At 36.2% G+C, this 20,559-nt stretch overlaps 1 protein-coding gene across 12 annotated transcripts in view; it reads right to left on the minus strand.

Annotated features, from left to right (window-relative positions):
• Positions 1-20,559, minus strand: part of TENM3 (teneurin transmembrane protein 3) — an 836,795-nt gene that overhangs the window by 124,152 nt on the left and 692,084 nt on the right. For all 12 annotated transcript variants that reach the window (XM_087724561.1, XM_087724557.1, XM_087724558.1 and 9 more), the window contains one exon: positions 19,185-19,423. In XM_087724561.1, coding sequence (XP_087580687.1) covers positions 19,185-19,423 — 239 coding nt within the window. The remainder of the gene's footprint in view (positions 1-19,184; positions 19,424-20,559) is intronic.

Consider the following 20,559-nt stretch of genomic DNA (forward strand, 5'->3'; position numbering starts at 1 on the left):
TTATTGCTGCCAAAGGAGGGTCAACCAGTTATTAAGTCCAACGGTTCGCATACTTTTTCCTCCCTGCACTGTGAATGTTTACATGTTATGTTCAATTAAACCATGGCAACATCTAATGTTTGTGTAGTATTATGTTCAGCAGACTGTGTTTTTCTATTGTTGTGACTTAGATGAAGTTCAGAGCACATTTTATGACCAATTCATGCAAAACTCCAGGTAATCCCAAGGGGTTCACATACTTTTTCTTGTAACTGTATATCCTCTTATCTTTCATAATTAGGCTTGTATATAATTAGCAATTTTAGCTATCAGAGTGCATGAGCTACCATTAGCAGATTATTGATATTTCTTCCTCCATTGTGAAACCACTCCAGGAAAATACAACCCTGTTTCCCTCCTTGACAATTTGAAGCCAGTCTGTTTTATCAAATTCCATCTAGACTGCATCTTCCTTGACAGTGTGTGGTTTTTGATGAAGGACAATGATGTATTGTGGGTTCCAGTTTTCCTAAAAACATCTGACAGCTTTACACAACTGACACAATCAAAGGCTTTTCTTACAATCAATAAAGCATATATTGACATCTCTTTGACATTCTTTGGTTTTCTCAATTATCCAGCATGCATCAGCAATAGTTTTTACTTTTCTCAGTCATTTCTAAACAAGTTTTTTTTTCTGTTTTGGAAAATCTTAAGAATAATTTTGCTATGAAATTAACATTAATAATTTTGCATATGAAATTAAAAATATATTTCTTCCTTTGACATTGATATTTAGACTAACTTCTTCCAATCTAATCGCCACTGTGTGAATTCTCCAGATTTTCTGGCATAGTTGGATTCTTCTTTTCTGGCTTGCCATATTTCTGTAGATTGGCCATCAGTTTCTGCAGCCTTCTGATTTGATAATGACCAAAAGGTTGTTCAACCTTATTTTTTAATACAGTACTAAAAGTTCTTAAGGTATTTTAGATTTAACATATCTATTGTACAGAATTTAACTACACTCTTTCCATCTTTAAGTCAGTTACTCTCTATACATTGGCATCTCTACGATACCAATTCAAGGTTGGAATCTCGAGTTCAAAAGGTTTCCTTGTTTTCCCACATCTGCTTCCATTTCAACATCTTTACAGATGTTGCTGTAGTACTGCTTCTTGTTTCTTTTGAAAGCTCACTAAACTCTTCGTGAAGTTTCTTCTTGAGAACTTTTTCTTTTTTGGCTTTGTATTTTCTCTTCTTGGCAATTTCCATTGTTTGTCTCGATATTTACTTTACCTTCTTTTGTTTTCTTCATCTTTGGCAATCTCTTTTTACATTTACTCTTAACAACTTAGGATTCATTCTACAATTCCTCTGGTTCCCAATCGATGTGGCTGGGGATTTTAGTGATTTGATGTTCTCAATGAAAATAAAGATTGGAAGAAAATATAGTGGAAAATGATTGGCTTTGTTCTTCCACTTTAGCTTAACTTGGAGCTTGCATAGGAGACATCACATTGTAATTAAATTGCTTCATCTTTCATTGCCTGAGCTCTTCCATGTCCATCCTTCTTCATTCAATGTTTCTACTATAATTATGTCTTTGCATCATAAGATTTTCTTTTCCTGTTGACATCAGCTAATAGATTTCCCCAACACTTTAATTTAGCCACATCGAAACCACCATTAGTACTCTGAAGGATTTTCAGTTCTTCCTCTGCAGCATGTCAACTTGAGAAGTCCTAATCTAGCGTTAAAATGTCTATCTAAAGTAATTATGCCTTTTTCATTGTTTCTTGCCTCCTTCTTCAACTAGGTAGCTGGGATAATCACCTTGCTCTGGGTGTCTCTGCTGAAAGCACATACTCTCCTGCTGACAATATATATTCTTCTGGCATTCTTTGTTCATCACTCCGCCACCCCCAACAAATACACAACCCCCCTCATCCTCCCCCACAGGAAAAGGTAGTATAGCAAGACTAGAGTGGAGAGAACCATGTTAGTTTGAGTGCATACTTTAGTATCCTGCTGATTTTACTTTATGTGCTCTTATCTCTGTGTGTCGGGAAGGGGAAGACAAAAATAGGTCATGCTCAGGAGAGATTGTCTACAGAAATTACTTGCTTGTTTGTTGTTCCCTCCTTTGCTTGGTTAAGAACTCTCCACTCTGTGAGAGAAGAAGGGGAAGGAATAAAAAACTCCAGCAATTTCTATAGGCAGTGTATCCTGTTCCTGATTATTTTCCCCTTCCTCCCCGGCCTGCAGAGATTAAGAGTAAGGGGTTACAAGAGAGTAAGCAGGCAAACATGGAATACACTGGGCTGTTTAGCAAGCTCAGACCTGAAAACATTGCTACATTCCTTCTGATATGTATTCCCCACTGTTTGCCTGCTTACTATTTTATAATCCCTTCCTCTCCAATCTCTCCATTCTGCAGGGAGGGGCGAAAAGCAATAGGTCAGGCATAGGAAAACACATTCAGTAATGGTGATCATGTAACTCAAGGAAACTCTGTAGATTATAAATAGTAAAGTTATTATTTCAGCACTGTAACTTTGGTCACTGAATATGGCAGTCAGTAAGCAAGTCTCCATGCAAATTGACACATCTCAAATTTTTCAATTTATTTTGGGAGTACACAGAATACTTAATCTATTTGAAGCTTTATTTATCACGATCAACCAATCCAGAAATTTTAAATACAATGTTCCACTTGGAATTGATTCCAAGCCCAAATTTTAATACTTTCCATTTCATGTGTACCCTTATTCTAAGATTTCATGAACTGTCTCTTAATAACCATGCTTTTTAACCACAATACACAATTTTGGAAGATATTTTATTAAAATAGTGATTGATTACAAGGATATACGTATTTACTTTCTCAACCTCTACCTGTGGAATAAACCACATCCCATCAATTATGATCAAGAATTTTATGGCACCATGTTAATCACACTGCACTCTTTCTCATGAACTAATAAATAATTCATAAGTAAGGAAAGTCTTACACTACGTTTAAAATGTATCTACATGTAAAAGAAATAGTCTAAAACTACATTCTGAAGGCATACTCTTTTAAATAAGAAAATCATTACAATTAAGGGGCATTTGTACTTGAAAATTGAAGAGGCTCTACAGTTTATATAAAATAGATGAAGTTATTCAAAATGCAATTGTTCCTTCTTATTTTTTTATAGAAGGATTACAGAGTTCTATCAACATCTACTCTAAGCTGGTTTATTTTCCTATTTTTTTCCAGAAAGCTTTTGATATTCTGGTAGCAAATTACTTGGGAGTTATTAGAAGAGCTCCCTGATCACTGGGAGGGAAAATCTGTCTTTCATGCTACACTGATACAGACTATTCAGGGCATCCCTATAAGCTAGTGACTTCTCTCCTTAAGGAACAAAGAATCTCTAAACAGATTCCTCATCACCATAAATGATAGTGGAAACAAGAGATGGGGCTGAAGAAAGAAAATGCCACTTTCTTGCTCACTGATGATGATCCCCTTTCTTTTGTTATATGAGCTCCTATGGCACTTGTCCCCCCCCCTTTTTTTTTAAAGAAAACAAAAAGGATTCACAGCTTCAGATGAGGTCTGACTCTTTGCTCCTGTCTAATTATGAGGAAGGACATTATAGGAAAATGGATCTTTCCAGGAAGTTTCCATTTTACATTTAATAAAAATATTTATTCTTCCCTGGCCCGATTTCAGTCTTACCAATAGGGAAAGATTGGCTTAATTTTGACATTTTCTCTTCCCTTTGAAGACATTTCTCCTTTTCATGAAGTAAACTTGGATGGTTCTAATACTTAAATTAGTAGGTTATTCATTTGTCCTTGTTCTCCCCGCCCCCCCTTTTTTTCTTTTGAGATTTTGACAGATTTTTTTAGAAAGCTAAAGCATACAAAAGTTACACAAAGCAGCTACAAAGTTTTAAAAAAAACCTTAAAAGTTTTTTTTCCCAGTGGTGCTTCCCTTCTATTTGTTTCCCAATGCCAACCTAAATATTTGTACATTATATTAAAACATTGCTAATTTCTGTTTAAATTATGTAGTTTATTATTTTTAATGTATTTTTCTCTAGGAAAATAACACTTTTCCTAGAGTATATCTAAGTTTGTCTTGATATGTGATGTAGTTTATAAGACACATTCCTGCTTAAATCTGATTAGACTTTTAATATAGCTATAGTTGGTCAATGCTATATAGGTTTTCAAATTTTGGTCTTCCAGGAAAAATGTTGTCCAAATTTGTTCTTGTAGCTATGAACATGTATCTTAATAAATTGTGGTATTTTTCATTTATATTTTCCAGAATTATACATAATAGAAACATTTTAACACAAATTAATTTTTTTACAATGTTAGAATATTTTGCTTTATTTCTTTTCAGTATTTTTGAATTTCTTTACATGAACACCATATATGATAAAATGTTTATTCTTGGTTATGGCATTTCTAATATTTATTGTTACATGATTTATCTATTTTAATTACTGGCAAAGTGATTTGCCATCAGCAAAACATTTTACTAGTGTAGCGAGTTTTCTTAAATTGTAGCTTAGAGAAAACTTAATTTTCTTCCATAACTCTTTCATTGTTGTAGTGTGTACTCCAAGTTGTATATCCATTTTATCATACAACTTTCGATTTGTTCTATCTGTACGTCATCTGTCCTAACAGATGATCTTTGTTTTGTGAAACTGTTGGATAGGCTTTTCTTGTTCTATGCAGTATAGGAAGTTTGGATGAATTTATTACTACAAAGTGTTGGTTTTTCCCTCCAAGTTAGGAACACTGGTTAAAATTCTGGTTTTTGGCTTTGGAGCAAATAAAAGAAATAAGCAAGATAAAGTGCATCCACTGTATTTCTTTAAAAAAAAAATTTCATAAGAAGTTTAATGTTCCATTTATATTTGATACAAAGAAACTCAACCAGTTTTCCCTCTAATGTAGTATATTAATCCATACCATGAAATGATTGTGTTATTATGTCAAGGGTTAGGAGAAAAAGAGGACTTTTCTGCATTAAAACCCCAATGCAGTGCAGCATTAAATAGGATTATTAAATTAAATTGAATTAAGCTTAAATAGGGATTATTCAAGATTGAATTTATTTTTAAAAACTTGTTGGCTGAAAATCAGTATTCAGTTGCATTTAAATATACTTAAAATGTATGGAATTAGTTCCTTTGATTTCTTTCTCGCTTGTCCAAAGGAAAAAGTATGTTAATTTATTAAGAGGATATATTCATGATATTTTATTTACATGCATTTATAAATCTAAGATCATAGGTCATAACAGTAACAAATGCTTTTTATTTTTGCTTTTATACCTTTGTCCCTCTAATTCCTGAATCCTTAAGAAATCAAGGTGGAGGTATACACACAGCAGGTATACTAGTCTTTCCTTTATCTGTTTCTTTTCCATGCTCTCATTTTCAGATGTTCTGAATGCAAGTAAAAATATCTAGGACCTTCTTTTATTGAATTTCACAATCACAAATAGTAGCTTCCTTTATTTTTAAATGAAATAAGTAAGAAATCTTTGTAGACCTTTACATTCAATATGGTATGGTCTGAAGCAGAAGGGGACAATTTAATTTACACAAGATGTATTCTAATTTAGACCTATGGAGGGCTTCATCTATTGAATTGAAAGACATTGTAAGCAGTAAGAAAAACTATACTGATATGTGCATCTATCCCTGAGCTAATTAGTCAAAATAGCTGAAAAGTTGCAAATATGATACTTTTTTCTAGCAAATAATGTTTCTTAATCTAAAGTGCTCTCTGCAATAACATACCGATATATAGTTCCCATGTCAACTTTACTCAGCTTTCTTCATTTTCTTTTTTAAATAAATGTACAAAATACAATGTATTAAGGTTTTAAAAAAGAAATCTCATATTTATGCTAGAAGGTATCAGTTATATCACAGTGTGCCTATTTGTTAATTACCTGGGTAAGTGTTTTGTGAATGTAAGTTAACATTTGCCCAGTTATCATCACAGTGTAAAATTCTAATTAACTTTGAACCTTTACTCTATTAATATATACTGACACATGACTCAATTATAGTAAAACATTTACACCACATTAGAAATAGTCATTAACTGGGTCTTCAAATGTGACTTGCCATCTAAGTTGTTAACATCTGATTTTTCTGTCAAAAAATTCTTATTCCACTGTTTGTTTAATGTATGCCATTTTGAAACAGCTAAATTAAATTATTTCACACTAAATCACTCATGTTATTAACTGCCCGTATGAACAAGCATAGTCCACTACATTATGTAAATTGCTTTACAGAATCCAGATATTGAAACTGTAGCCTTAAGTATCAGATTTCACATTTAGAATGCTATTAGCTGAAATACAGGAAGTCCTCACTTAGCAACTGCCTTGTTTAGTGGCCATCAGGAGTTACAACAGTGCTAAAAAAATTCAGTTACCTTATTTTTATGATCTTCACAGTGTCAATCTACTCTTATTTTCATTTGCTTATTTATCCCATGCAAAAATAGATGGGATAAATAAGCAAAGAGAAAGAACCCCAGTTTACCTACTATGCAAAGAAAAACTGAAATAAAATTGTAAGCATGATTATGGTCACATGATTTTTACTTAGAGACCACTGCTCCTAATGACTAAGTTGTCAGACCCCACTGCACTCACTAAAACATTTTCTTTCCTTCCCTCCCATCTTCGGGAGCTGAAATCCAACCACCCTGTCAGCTGCCACCTTATGCTTGCTTGTGCTTCACTATTATGCAGTGACAGGGGTCTATGATGACTCACAGCACCCAGGTGGGCATGGCTGGTGGTTGCAGCTGAGTCGCCATGGCTAAGTGGGCGTGGCTGGCTTGACATTATTTGCTGTGCATGGCTGAGTCGGGATGACTGGTGGTTAGAAGAGAGGACAACTTGGTGCCCCACAAGCTCACCTCCCCAAACTCCTGGCAGCCAAGCATGTGCTTGCACACACACCACACACCCCACATCCCAAGTTTGGGGTCTTTTATCTACAGAGAAAGGAGAGGCTCTTCTCCCCAAGCCCAGGCATGATGGACAGCTTGCCAGCTCAGATGTGGCTAAAGGTCTCCAAGCTTGGAATGGTGTGTGCGTGTCTGTGCGTGCATGCATGCAGCACACCAAAGGTTGTTTTTCTCTGAATCCCACACATCATTGTCATTTCCCTGTCCAGTGCCCCCTCCTGGCAAAGCAAGAGGTGGAGGACTTTGATGTGCATGGAAGCGCAGAAAAGGAAGTTTGCAGGAAGCAATTTCCTGAACTCAACTTCTGCCTTGACATATCTTTGGAGAGAAGGAGGGGGTGGTGGCAGGGGAACTGTGCAGGAGAGGATGACCAGCAAAGCAGGAGATGGAGGGATACGGACGGATAATGCTGCATGTGGACACTTATCTCTTTTTATTCTCACAGCCTTGTCTTTGCAGTTTACATTTTCTACAAGTGGGAGAGGAGAGGGGAAATTCACCTTTCCCTTTAATTGCAAACTTTGCAGGGAAATCTCTCTTCAGAGAGGAGAATGAAATGGAACATTTTTTTGCAAGTGGAGGGTGGGGAAATCCAGGTTTTGGATTTACTGCTTAGAAGTAGCAAGAGTAGGTCCATGCCAAAAAGAAAAGTATATTTGTTGCAGGTCATGCAAGTTCATACATTGATCTGCTTTATATATAATTGTCACAAATGTTGCTGTCATTTCTCACCCTGGTTTACTTGTGGGTAGTTCTTGGAGCAATCATCCATTTTATACAGGCCAACCTAACAACAAAGTATTTATTACAAAATGATTGGCGATGAAAATTATTTTTAAACTATAGAATTGGAAAACATAATATAGAGATTTTAAAGGAAAACTATTGAACTTGTCAATACTGATGTACCAGAGCATTGTGCAGTCTGCAGGCTCTCATTTATAACTTGATAATGATGTAATTTCTTTCTTTCTTATCTTGGTTGAATTACAAAGATATCTTGAGAGATGGAGGGGTGGTGAGGGAGCTAAGTGAGGGAAAGCTTGTGCAGGACTGGGGAGCAGTGCTCCTCTACCTCCTCCTCTTGCTCTCCAAATATTTGTCAAGGCAGAAGCTGCATGTCCACCCTAACCCTGGCCAGTCTCTCCCATGCAGCTCCCTTGCCATTCCTTTCTTCTCTTACATGTTTAATCAACTTTTAACTCATAGAAACCATGCAAAATTAGTACTTTGATGAAAATTTCTGTAATCAGATTGAGATGCATAATTTTTATTAATGTAACCAAAGTCTTTTAAGGTTTTGAATGAGTTTATGTGCTAAAAGAAACACAGCTTGAATTTTCGAGAATGTTAGGATCGAAAGTAGCCAATCAAAAGTGAGCTTTGGCTGACCAATCAAAATGTAAAGAGGCTAAATCTATGAGCCAATCAATGTTGTCATACTCTCTGACTATAAATAGGCATGAAAAGCATTGAGAAATGTAATTTAGCTCTGGCTGTGGGCAAGGATGAAGGCCTTTGCTTTCACTAGTACTGAGCAGCGGCATTGCATCATTGTGCTTCATGAAGAGAGTTACTCCTGTATAGAAATAGCAAAGAGAGTGAAATGCCATCGCACCACAGTGAGCAGAGTTGTTTAAAAATACCAAATAACTGGTTCAGTTGATGACAGGCTCCGCTCAGGAAGACCAAGAAAGTTGACAAAATGACAAGATTGGGCTCTGCAATGCATTTCGATGGCTGACAGGAAGCTGACCTCACCTCAGATTACAAGAATTTGGGGTGAAACATGTGATGTAAAAGTGTGCACAAGCACAGTGTGTCTGAGGCTGCTTGCCAGAGGGCTCAAAGGCTGCAGGGCTCAAAGTAAACCTTTGCTCACAGACGCTCACCGCTCTCGTCGATGTGTGTGGGCCAAGAAGTATGCCAAGTGGACCAACGAACAGCGGGCCAAGGTCATCTTCAGTGACGAGAGCAATTTCTACTTGACTGGGAATCAGTGCAATAAGTATGTCTGAAGATTTCCAGCTGAAGAATTTAGGCCGTACTGCCTGAAGCTATCTGTGAAGCATCTATTGCATGTGATGATCTGGGGCTGTACTACTGCTTATGGTATTTGTTGGATACAAATCATGCAGGGAATCACGAATTCCAAGCAGTATGTTGAAGTCCCAGAAAAGACCTTGCTTCCTTCAGCTCAGCAACTTGTAGGGAAGGACTTTTACTTCCAGGATGACAATGCTCCTTGTCATTGAGCCAAGTCCGTCTAACAGTGGATGAAGAAGCATGGTGTTTGACTCCTGGATCGGCCAGCTCAGAGTCTGCATTTGAACCCAATTGAGAACTTGTGGGCCAATATTGGTTACGAAATAAACAAGAAGCATCCGAAGACCAAGCAGGAGCTGATTGAATCCCTTATTGCAGCCTGGCCACACACTGTCACCAAATATCATGTGCAAAGGCTTTTACAGTCTATGCCAAAGCGATGCTGCCTGGTGATAAGCAATAAGGGCTGGCCAATTTCATATTAGTAACGGTCTTTTTCTGGGCAACAAACAATACAATTGTTAACAAAACACTAGCATCGGCCTTAGTAATTGCTACATGTATGCCACTGGGTATGCATCAGTTAATCTGTTTTCATAGTCATTGTAAGCATGTATTTTAAGCATGCAAGAACATTCACAATCCCCATCCAAACAGCACCAAATTGCAAAAAGCTTATGCTTTTCACTTAAAAACCACCAGTATTTATTTAAATATAACATTTTTTGCATAGCAGTTAGCATAAAATATCATAAATTCAATAGTCTATCCAAAATATGTTGTAAACCATAAATTGCAAACCATAAAGTGTGCAGGACTTTTTCACACAGCTGTACATCTGAGCTGGCAAGCCATCAATCATGCCCGGGCTTGGGGAGAAGGACTGTTCCTTCCTCTGTGTATAAAAGTTCCCAAACTTGGAATGCAGTGTGCATGTGCACATGCATATGCTTCACTGCCAGCAGTTTGTGGATGTGAGGAGTTGTGGGGCATTGGCCCCATAATGACTTAGCCAGAGCAACTTATTCCATGCCAACCCAACCGTCCCCAGTCAACTGCGTCCAATGAGCAGCGTCAAGCCTGCCACCTGGATGTAGCCATACCCACCAAGTCATGCCCACCTACTTGCGGCGACCTGGCTGCGACCCCAGCCATGCCTACTAAGTCACGCTAAACTGGCCACTGTGAGTTGTCCCATTCCGCAGTGACAGATTGCCATCAACTGTGGGGAGGGAGAATGAATGGGGAGAGAATGCTTTGTGAAACAAAATGAATGCTGTATCTCTTTTGACAAGCTGCCTCATAGTCATCCAGCTGGAAGAAGGAGGGGGCAACATACCAAACTATGCTTAGACTGTCCATTAGGAAAACATATTGCCTGAACCAGATAATTTACCTTGGCGGGAGCAATGAGAGACAGTTAAAGGGGGGGGGGGGAGAGTAGAACTTAGGGATTTTGGCATGTGATTTTCAGTTCTGCCTTTTCACTACTGCAATATACTTGATCTCTAATAAATTATACCTTTCTCAACAAATGGAGCCAAGGATCATTTCTATTTAGAGGTTTAAATAGTGGCAGGTCTGATAGCCTTTGCACTCCACTAACCTACTGACTGAATGTTACTCGTGCAGAAATGTTGGATTTAGCAATGTCTTCTTCAGGAGTGAGCACACCACAAACTCAAGATTGATGAGGCCCTAATACCTCCAAATATTATCAATATGGAAAATATTATCAGATATAAAGATATTTTGTCAGAAAAGGGGGAACTTAAAAAGAAGCAAGAATTGGAAAAACAAGGGATTGATAAGGTTTGGTATAGACAACTGCAAATACAATCTAGGTATGAAAACGATGCTAAGTTATATGGTTTTTATATGGAATGGAATTGACAGAATTTGATATTATTGGATATACTGGATATTAATGGTAATAGAAGAAAGGGGAATAAAATTGTACATTTATTTACTGCAGATTAAATGAGAGGAACAAGTAAAAGAAACAATGATAGCATGAGCAAAAAGCGGGCATACAATAGAGTTAGATGTTGCAGCAACTATGGGACAGAAATTATAAACTAACAATGTCAACTGCATACAAGGAAAATTTGTATAAAATGTTTTACAGATGGCATAAGTCACCCGAAAGATTGGTAAAAATGTTTCAAGACAAATCAACTAAATGTTGGAAATGTCACCAAACACCTGGGTCGTATTATCATATGTGGTAGACATGTGTAGAAGCAAAAAAATACTTGGCAAAAATCCGAATGTGATTGAAGATGACGCAGCAACATACTGATCTAAAATCTGAACTGTTCTTGTTCAGTATATTGTCAGAAAAAAATATAATAAAGAAAATGTATATTTGATTATTCATGTAATAATTATAGAAAGAACGTATTTGCACAAAATTGGAAGGGTGAAGAGATCCCCACAGAGGAAAATGTGATTTAAAAAATATTTGAATGTGCAGAAATGAATAGATTAACATTTGCAATTAAAGGAAAGGAAGAATCTGATTATTATAATATATGGGAGCCATTCTATCAATGGTTAGAGAAGAAATATGAAAATAATGTATTGTAAAATTAAATAAATTAAGAAGAGAAATGTTATAACAATAGATATGTTTTTAAGTACTACTATTAAAATAAGAATATATATATATATATATATATATATATATATATATATATATATATATATATATATATATATATATATATATACACACACACACACACACACACACACACACACACACACACACAATGAATTTCGTGGTAAGTTTTAACTATTATGACACACACACAAAAATTGTACCCAGACATCACACTGTTTAATGAATGATGAAATGTTTGTATTAAAAGAAAATTTAAAAAAAATGGACAAAAAGATTGATGAGGCCATCCCTTCAAAGACTAACACCACACTGCATAAACTCAACCATAGGTCATCTTCTGGGTGGCTTTAATCACCCAGATGAAAACATGAATGGACTAGCAAATCCTGTCCATCTCCTAAAGAGTCACAAAACCAAACCTGCTCCAGATTACTTGCATATTATGCTCCTTAAGTAGATGCATCCATGAGAGTCCACATGTGAGCAAATCCAAGTGATTTTATGTGCCAGTGAGAATATTACTCAGAGTAGCCCTTCATATGGTCCTGCAGATCATTCTTCCCTAGCAGGGACATTGTTTCACACTCACAATATTGGTTGTGCAGCTAACAAGTAGGCTAGCTTGGTATTCAACAGTGAGACACTGGTGAAGCAGGCACAGCAGCGCCTGCATTTTTGCATTGCATGAGAAGAGTACATCTTCCTTTCCCTGTCCTTATCACTTTCTATATAGGGATGATCAAGAGCATCCTGTCATATTGCATTATTGTCTGGTTTGGAAGCATTACTGCTTTAGGCAGGAAGGTAGTGTAGAGAGTGGTGAGGATGACAGAAAAGATTATTAGTAGTTCACGTCCTTCTATCTAGGACATAGCACATAAATGATGTTGAGCAGGGTCTGCAGAATTGTCTTGGATGCTACACATTCTCTTCATATTTTCCTTGTTGCCTTCTGGGAGGAGGCTTTGTGGTATCCAAAGCAGAATATCCAAATTCATTCACAGTTTTGTTCCATTTAACATCAAACGTGTGAATTCTCAAGTTTCCTCTTTCTGCTATGTCGGGGTGTCAAACTCAAGGACTGCAGCCTGAATCTGGCACATGGGGTGCTTAGATCTGGCCTGCATGGTCACCCTGGAAACAGTGAAGGACCAGCTCATGGTGCCTTGCCCCAGCCCAGCCCAACTGAGAGCTGAACTATAACCTGGTAGCAGCTGGCAGAGTGCTGGAGGCTGCCACAGTGAAAAATGGAGTCGAGAGGGCCGAGCATGCTCCTCTTGAGCTCTGTTTCTGTTGGCAAAGTGCTAGCAAAGCAAACTACTAGCAAAAGTGGCATTTGATCACAAGGCAAAAAGGGAACGAGAAATGTTTCTCCTTTTGCATTTGAGCATCCAAGAAGGGACGGAAAGGAGAAAGAAAGAGAAAAGAAAAAGGAGGACGGATAAGAGGAGAGCAAAGAAGGAAAAAGAAGGAAAGAGAAGAAAGGAAGAAAAATGAAGAAGGCAGGAAAAAGAAAAGAGAAAAAGAAAGGTAGGTAGATAGGTAAGTAGAAAGAAGGAAGATTATAATGAGACGGAGGGAGGATCTGAGAGAAGTCCTGCCTTAGCACTTGGCCATCAGCAGCCCTGTTGCCCTTTTGTCATCCCCTTGTCTCCTCCTTCTGACCACTCCTGGTGGTCTCCCTTCCTGTTGTTCAAGATGCTTTGGTTACAAAGCTGGGTCTCCTCACATGGAGTGGGAGTGAGCCTCCTTCTGACTCACACACTTTGCCGTCATGCACACACCATGAACAACCTGGCCAAGGAGAACGAGCACAGCAGCAGCAGCCTTGAGGAGGAAGCAGGTATGGTCTGGTCTGTGGGGTCCCAGTGCCCTCGGAAGTCAAGGGCTGGGCTGGGCTCTTGCCCTCTGCTACCTAGGGCTCTGGGTAGCCTGCTCCACCATCTGGGGGTCCCCTGCATGGCCTACGAGGGACAGCAAGGCTCCTCTGGAGGACAAGAGTTTGGCCTTCTCCCTGGTCTCGCCTTTCTTTGCTGGAGACAATGGATTCCCCCAGCTCCACATGGGCTATCATAGGTACCCTACTTCCTCTTCTCTGGAGCTGTGGCTGTGACAAACACAGGTAGGTTTATCTCTGAGAGGAATCTTCCCCTGCCTGGTCCACCCAGGGTTTGGTGATGCAAACCAGATTGGCTGACTCATCTATTATCATATAGGAATACATTATTTATTTAGCAAAATTTTAAAATTGGCTCATAGAGACCCCTAGGCTAATGGTTCGCAGGGACTTTAATCTACATTTTTCTTAAAATGTTGTGGAAATGTTTTAGATGTGATCTGAACAACGCAGAAGATACAATAACAAGGATTCTCTTCATCTTGATACTATGATTCTGTTGAGGCAGCCTAGGACTGCTTTTTTCTGCAGCTACATGAACATTGGTTTATATTCATATATTGTTGGTCATGCTCCCTGCATATATTGTTACTCAGTGTGATCTCTCTCATCCTATGCAAAGCCTGAAATTATATTCAACTTGGCCTTATTTGTTTTGTATTACCATATCTTGATTCAACATGATTTCCAAAGATTCATCTCCTAACCCAAAGTCTAACAAATTATCACCCTGCCCCTCCCAACCTCATCCCTGCTGAACACAATAGATTAAATAGATGCAAATGGTATGTGTCCAGTGATCAGAGGAACAGGTATAGAGATAAGAGTCATCACAGAAGTAATAATATTTTGAAGCAGGATTGAGATTTATATGGGTCTGGCAAAATAGGAGTGGCTAGAGAAGGAATGTCATGTCCATGAAACAAGAATGATTAGTAAATTAATGAATCTTGACAGAAGATCAGATTTATCATGATGGGTATTTTATAATCATAATATTGCAAACTTCCAAGGAAAGTTAGGTATTTGTTTCTAGAGAGAAAAATTAACCTGAAATCAATACAGCTGTGATATATTTGAAAGAAGCACAAAATAATCATATTCTTCTTTCAGGTGAAGAGAAGATCACTGAAGCCATGATATATGACTAATGATAAGTACACTTCCTTGTACTGGAGTAGTTTCAATTGGTAAATAAAGAAAACATGTGGCATGGACAAAAAGAAATATGGAAAAATTAATGTCATATCAAAGCCGATAGATCTCCCTGATGAACTGAACTGAAGGTCACTTATAAAAAAATGTAATTTATTGAAATGACAATTTAGAATATTACTTTTCAATCAAAAATTTCCTTGTATACTTTGATGAATATTGGAAAAAAAATATTCCAGTGATTTTATTATTCCAATGCGACATATTCAGAAACTAGATGGATAGATATTTGAGTAGTTTAAAAATATGCAATGTTTAATCCCATTATAATATACTGTCAAGGGAAGGAATCTGACAATTGCCCAAATGGTTGGATGCTCTGACACACTGATCAATAGAAGACTGCTTTCACTTCAATTAAAAAGAGTCTCTGCAAAGACTTGGTTGACATCTTCTGGAGGTGGTTCAGCCTGCTGATTGCTTCCTTTGTTGGATTTGTGAAAGGCCAGCTAACTGAGTAGAAATATGCACAGAACTCAGTAACAATGAAGACTTTTGGCAAGATGGAGATATATTAAATTGCAGGTTGTTATTCCTTCCCTGAGTTATTGAAAAGTTATTTTCCACTGCCTATCAGAAACAATTGGTAAGCAGGAATATTAACTATCCTTTTAAGCAGAAGAAATAACAGGGTCCTTCAGCTGTGGGGCACATGCTTTAGTTGACCAACCAATTACAATTCCAGTTTCTAAAGAAATAGCTGTTTTGCTAAGGACAATGTTATCAAGTGAGAAAGTACGCATTTTCCCCAAAGGAGTTGGGGCTTGGGTTGAAACTCCATAACAAGAGAAGCGCAGGACCAATTGTGACTCCAGAGCTATAGCACCTTCTAATTTGCCTAGTAGGAAATGTTATCTCTTTTAAACATTCTGCAACCTAGCAGCAGACACTTTTATACTATGATTTGAAAGTGGATATCTTAGCAGTATTTCATATCCAGGAAGAAAGAGCAAAGAATTATTGTGGAATTATACAAAAAGTGAACTGAAAGTTTAGATCAGTGGTTCTCAACCTGTGGGGGGGGGTCGAATGACCCTTTCACAGGGGTCGCCTAAGACCATTGGAAAACACATATTTTCAAAAAAATACGGAAAATATAAAATAATTTTATGGTTGGGGATCACCACAACGTGAAGAACTGTATTAAAAGGTCGTGGCATTAGGAAGGTTGAGACCCACTTGTTTAGATGGAGGATATCCTCATAACATGAAGAGAAGAGCTAATAGCCTGCCAAAAGAAACTATATCAGATTTAAGGTCAAGTAAGACATAAATTTTTCATATTTTGAAGAGAACAAGCAATCTTTTGTGGTTGTCATGGAGAGATGTTTACAGGAATTGTAAGTATATACAGTTTCTCATGCCTAACAAAATTTAAATCACTGCATAGACTGAATCTAGTTATAATAGTTTCTCTTTCCAATATTCCAAATGTTACAATATTCTGTAACCACATGGGAAGATATGCCCTGAAAAATGCCAGAAAAGCTTGTTTCTCACGATTTCCCACTAAGAATTACAAAAACAGATTAATGAATCTAACCTTTTCATTTTCCAGTTTGTTTACAGTTTCCTCATAGTAGGAAATCTCAGACAACTACATTTGCACCCCAAAACCATATTCTGCAGTTCCAGAGGCACCCCAAATAGCAGCAAAATAGCACAAATTAGTAGAAGGAAATTATTCAAAAGTTGTAGAAATTGTTAGGTTCATTTTTAAAAAGCAACAAAAATAAATAGTTGTTTTAAAACTCCAAAAGTTTTAAGAGGATTAAAAGACAAAAAATATATAGCTAAGGTTTGAATTGTGGAGTCTTTGGTGCTCTCTGAGATTTCATTACTAGCCTATGTAACATCAGTGCTGCTGAGTGTGGGGTTTGCTCCTTGCTTATATACAGTAGTTTGCTCTACCAGTGTTTGTGGAGGTGTGGCTTTCTCCTTGAAAGTTCGATTAGGCTATTGTTCTTTGCTGATTGTTTATCTGTGTTAATCCCTACTCACCTGTGTTGGTTGCTAAAAGAGATATAGTCTGGCCTTGCTTTCTTTCCTTTCTTTTTTTTAAAACAAAAACTGTTATCTCTTTAAAATAGTGTGTAAATGTAGTTTATCTCCAAATGTCCACTGATGGCTGTTTTGTTTGAATGCCAATTTTCCAGGGATTCCCTAGCATTTTGGATTTAGCTTGCTATTGAATGCACCATTTTCCAGTTGAAACTATGATTCAGTCTGCTCAGATTAAGGAATTTTCATCATGTCTTCTAACTGCTAGTATGATACATATCAGAAACAACAGATTTTTACATCAAAATCTTATCAGAAACCACCAATAGATGACAACCGCAAGGCATCACCATAGCACACAAACCAACTAAAGCCCTCCAAAACATCTTAAGTAAACCAAAAGATCCTGTACCCCCCAAAAGGAAAAAAATACCAGGAGTCATCTACAAAATACCATACCAACAACATACAACATAAGGACTGTTACAGACATTATGTAGGACAAACACGCAGAAAAGTAACAGAGTACATCCATGAATATCAACGAGCACTCCACAGGTTTAAAATGACTATTTCAGTGATAATCCTTCCTTCCAAAATATAGGTTGGAAACATTAAGTCTGTTCAATGAAGGCTAGGAGCCCTAAACACTATCAATAATTAGAAGGCAAGAACAAAGACTTAATAGGTTTCTTTCCTTTGGAAAATATGCAGCTTTTTACTGTTTTTCTTTCAAAGAAAAGAAAATTATCTTTGCTGAATAAGAATTACAGATGTAATGTATGCTTACAGCAAAACGTATGCTTAACACAATGCCAAGTATAAAACAAAAGGCATTAGGCATCTCCATCTTTTTTAACCACTGCTTAGAAAACATAGTGTAGTATCAAAATATAAGACAAACTTATGGTCAGTCTTATTTGTTTTGAAACTAAGATTGACAAAAAGTAGCATTCAATATGTACAATACAATAATTGAATGTATTTAAATGCGTCCAAGTTAATAGGAAATTTTTAATTTACAATATACCTTAACTTCATTACATTATTTATTTAAAACAATAATTTACTTAAAACAATAATGTGATTAAAATTTAGATCAGTTTTAACCAAACACACATCAGTTTCTAAGTATAAATAAGGAATGTTAACTGCATATTTAGATATTCAATGTCTGACATTAGTGGCACTTAACGGTGCCCAAACGTATTCTGACATATTTTATGTATATAATTACATTACCTGAAGCTCTGCAAGGTGAAGGGTATGGAATAAGTTGGACTACATATCAAACTAAAAACATAACATTGTATCTTAGGATGTATGATCTATGCCTTATCAATTTGCTATTTGTATGTATACTGAGAGCTTATGCACTGGAGACAAATTCCTTGGTGTCCAATCACACTTGGCCAATAAAGAATAATCAAATTCCAATAACTAAAAGCATAAAAATAAATTCTACTAATTATACATTTTTGTTCATACAGTAATTGAAATTTTTGCCTAATACTTTGAACCAAAAAGTCTTAGAGTCTAATAAACGTCTTACCAGTATTGCTATATATTGCATCAAATTATAATACATCACAATCAATCCCATGCAATTCTTTTGATTCTCTTTGGTAATAGGGAGACTGGCAATAATCTCAGGCAATCATATTCAAACAGAAAGGAAAGCAAATTTCTTTGACTGCTGACAAACTATTTTTATATTATTTTGTTGTTTCAACATTATTCTCAATGGTTTCAGCTTCAACAAGGATCTAAGTTCACATATTTTATTCAGCTGGTGCTTAGACTGAGCTTAAATTTAAGAAATGCATTTCAACACCAAGTTTTAACATTTCAGAAAGTTTAGTTTAACAGAATATTTAATTTGGGGTTCAGAGACATTTTAGTTATGCCAGGAAAACATGACATTTCACTCTTATATTGTTTATGTAATAATCACAGACACTGCCATTATAATATGGTATAGTGCACTAATTGATACAGAGTTGGATCACTTCATTTTACAATTGACTAATACAGTATATACTCAATTGGACAACATAAGCAATCATGATTAACTTATTCAGTAAAATAATACTTTAAAGCATGGGAAAAAGAAACAAGAATTAAGCAATGCTTTTCATTATTAGAAAATAATTTCATTATTAAAGTAAAGATATACAGGCTTTTTGCTAGAATTTTTTTTGGATATAACCAATATGCTACACTTTTCCTATTCCATGCAATTTTTTTTAATGAAAATACTCACATGGTTTCCAGCAATTGCTAGTAAGTTATCTTTAAACTGCAAGTGTGGTGCTGACTCTATATTTTAGCTCCAGATCTTTATCTAAATCTTTACCTCCAGCAGTACTGGAATACAGGTTTATAATGAACATAAAAAGGAAAGCTTACCTATAAAATAAGACAGTAGTATTGCCAGAAGCACAGACACCCCAACAGCACAGAGTGCTGTACATTTCCAGCTACAGTACTTTGAAGACTTCTTAAATTTAAAAGCACTTCTTGATAAGGTGTTCCTAGGTAGTGGTCGTGTAGGAGGGGAATAAACTGAGCCAGATGCCATTGTGTAACCCGGTGTTGCAGTACTGAACAGTGGTGTTGTCCCTGTTCCTGTTTTGAATAGGAAATGCCTGCAGAAAAAAAATACATACACTTAAAATCTACACAAAATAATTTGTAAAATGCTTTATATTATTTTTTTAACATGTTATCTATTATATTTACCTGTGTATTTACTTAATGCTTCAGATAGGAATAGTTTCAAACATGATATTAAATATTTTCGCTACACGTATCAAATACTGCATTTAAAATGTTATTAGAATTGTTGATTCATGCTGTTAATGCTCCCAACATGATTTTCTAAGAGGATTGTTAAATCAAATTAATTGTAAATTTTTCTAAAGAACATGTAAAACCTTATACATCCAGCAAAACAGTGCATAGTTTGTACCACCAACTGGATAAATATTCCCTATATTATGAAAGCCCCATGAGTTCAAGAATAAGAAAATAAATTTCTTACATGATAAGATAAAGGTTCTATAGGCCAATCTAATATCCTGTTGACTTCTGTCAGGAACCTCTCAGCTGGCAAAACAAAATACTGTAAGAATGTATTTTGTAGGTCATGACAGCTTAAAAAAAAACACCAGATCTATTGCAGTAAAACTATGAAGTCATTATGAAAGAATGCCAGTGACTACTAAGTATCAAATGAGAATTCTATTTACATTTCAATCACTGTCAATTTTTATACCTTCCCCAGGCTTGCTCCAAATTAAGGTCTTTAAGTAATCAGGTTTCCATTTGTTCTATATTTTGGTAATGGTATGACCTATTATTTGTTTTTATACTTCTGAACATGTAAAAATAACTCTCACAACTTCATACATAGATTTATTGACAATGTCCAATCTACCTAATAGGGTTGAAATTGTGAGAAAACAGATGGCGACAAGATATAAATCTAATATACTGTAGTTCAAAAAAAATAATAATTAAAAAATACAAAGTTCAATATTGCCCTCTTCTGTGATGTCCTTTCAGTTTTCAGTCTAGAGTATATTGATGGTTATTTTTAATATCATAGTACATATATTAACCAGGAGAATCACTGGTTAACCTTTTGAGATGATCCAAGATCAGGTAGTGCTGCCATCTAATAAACTTCTTTTATAGAATAGGTTTGGGCAAAAAAAGTGCCAACAACAGAAATATCTTCACATGCATTTTTAAAAAGCTGCTGAAATTACTCCCCTCCAAT

This window comes from Thamnophis sirtalis, unplaced genomic scaffold (genome assembly GCF_051295495.1).
Source record: "Thamnophis sirtalis isolate CommonGarterSnake01/CBP01778 unplaced genomic scaffold, rThaSir2_p1.2 scaffold_10, whole genome shotgun sequence".
NCBI classification, from domain to species: domain Eukaryota; kingdom Metazoa; phylum Chordata; class Lepidosauria; order Squamata; family Natricidae; genus Thamnophis; species Thamnophis sirtalis.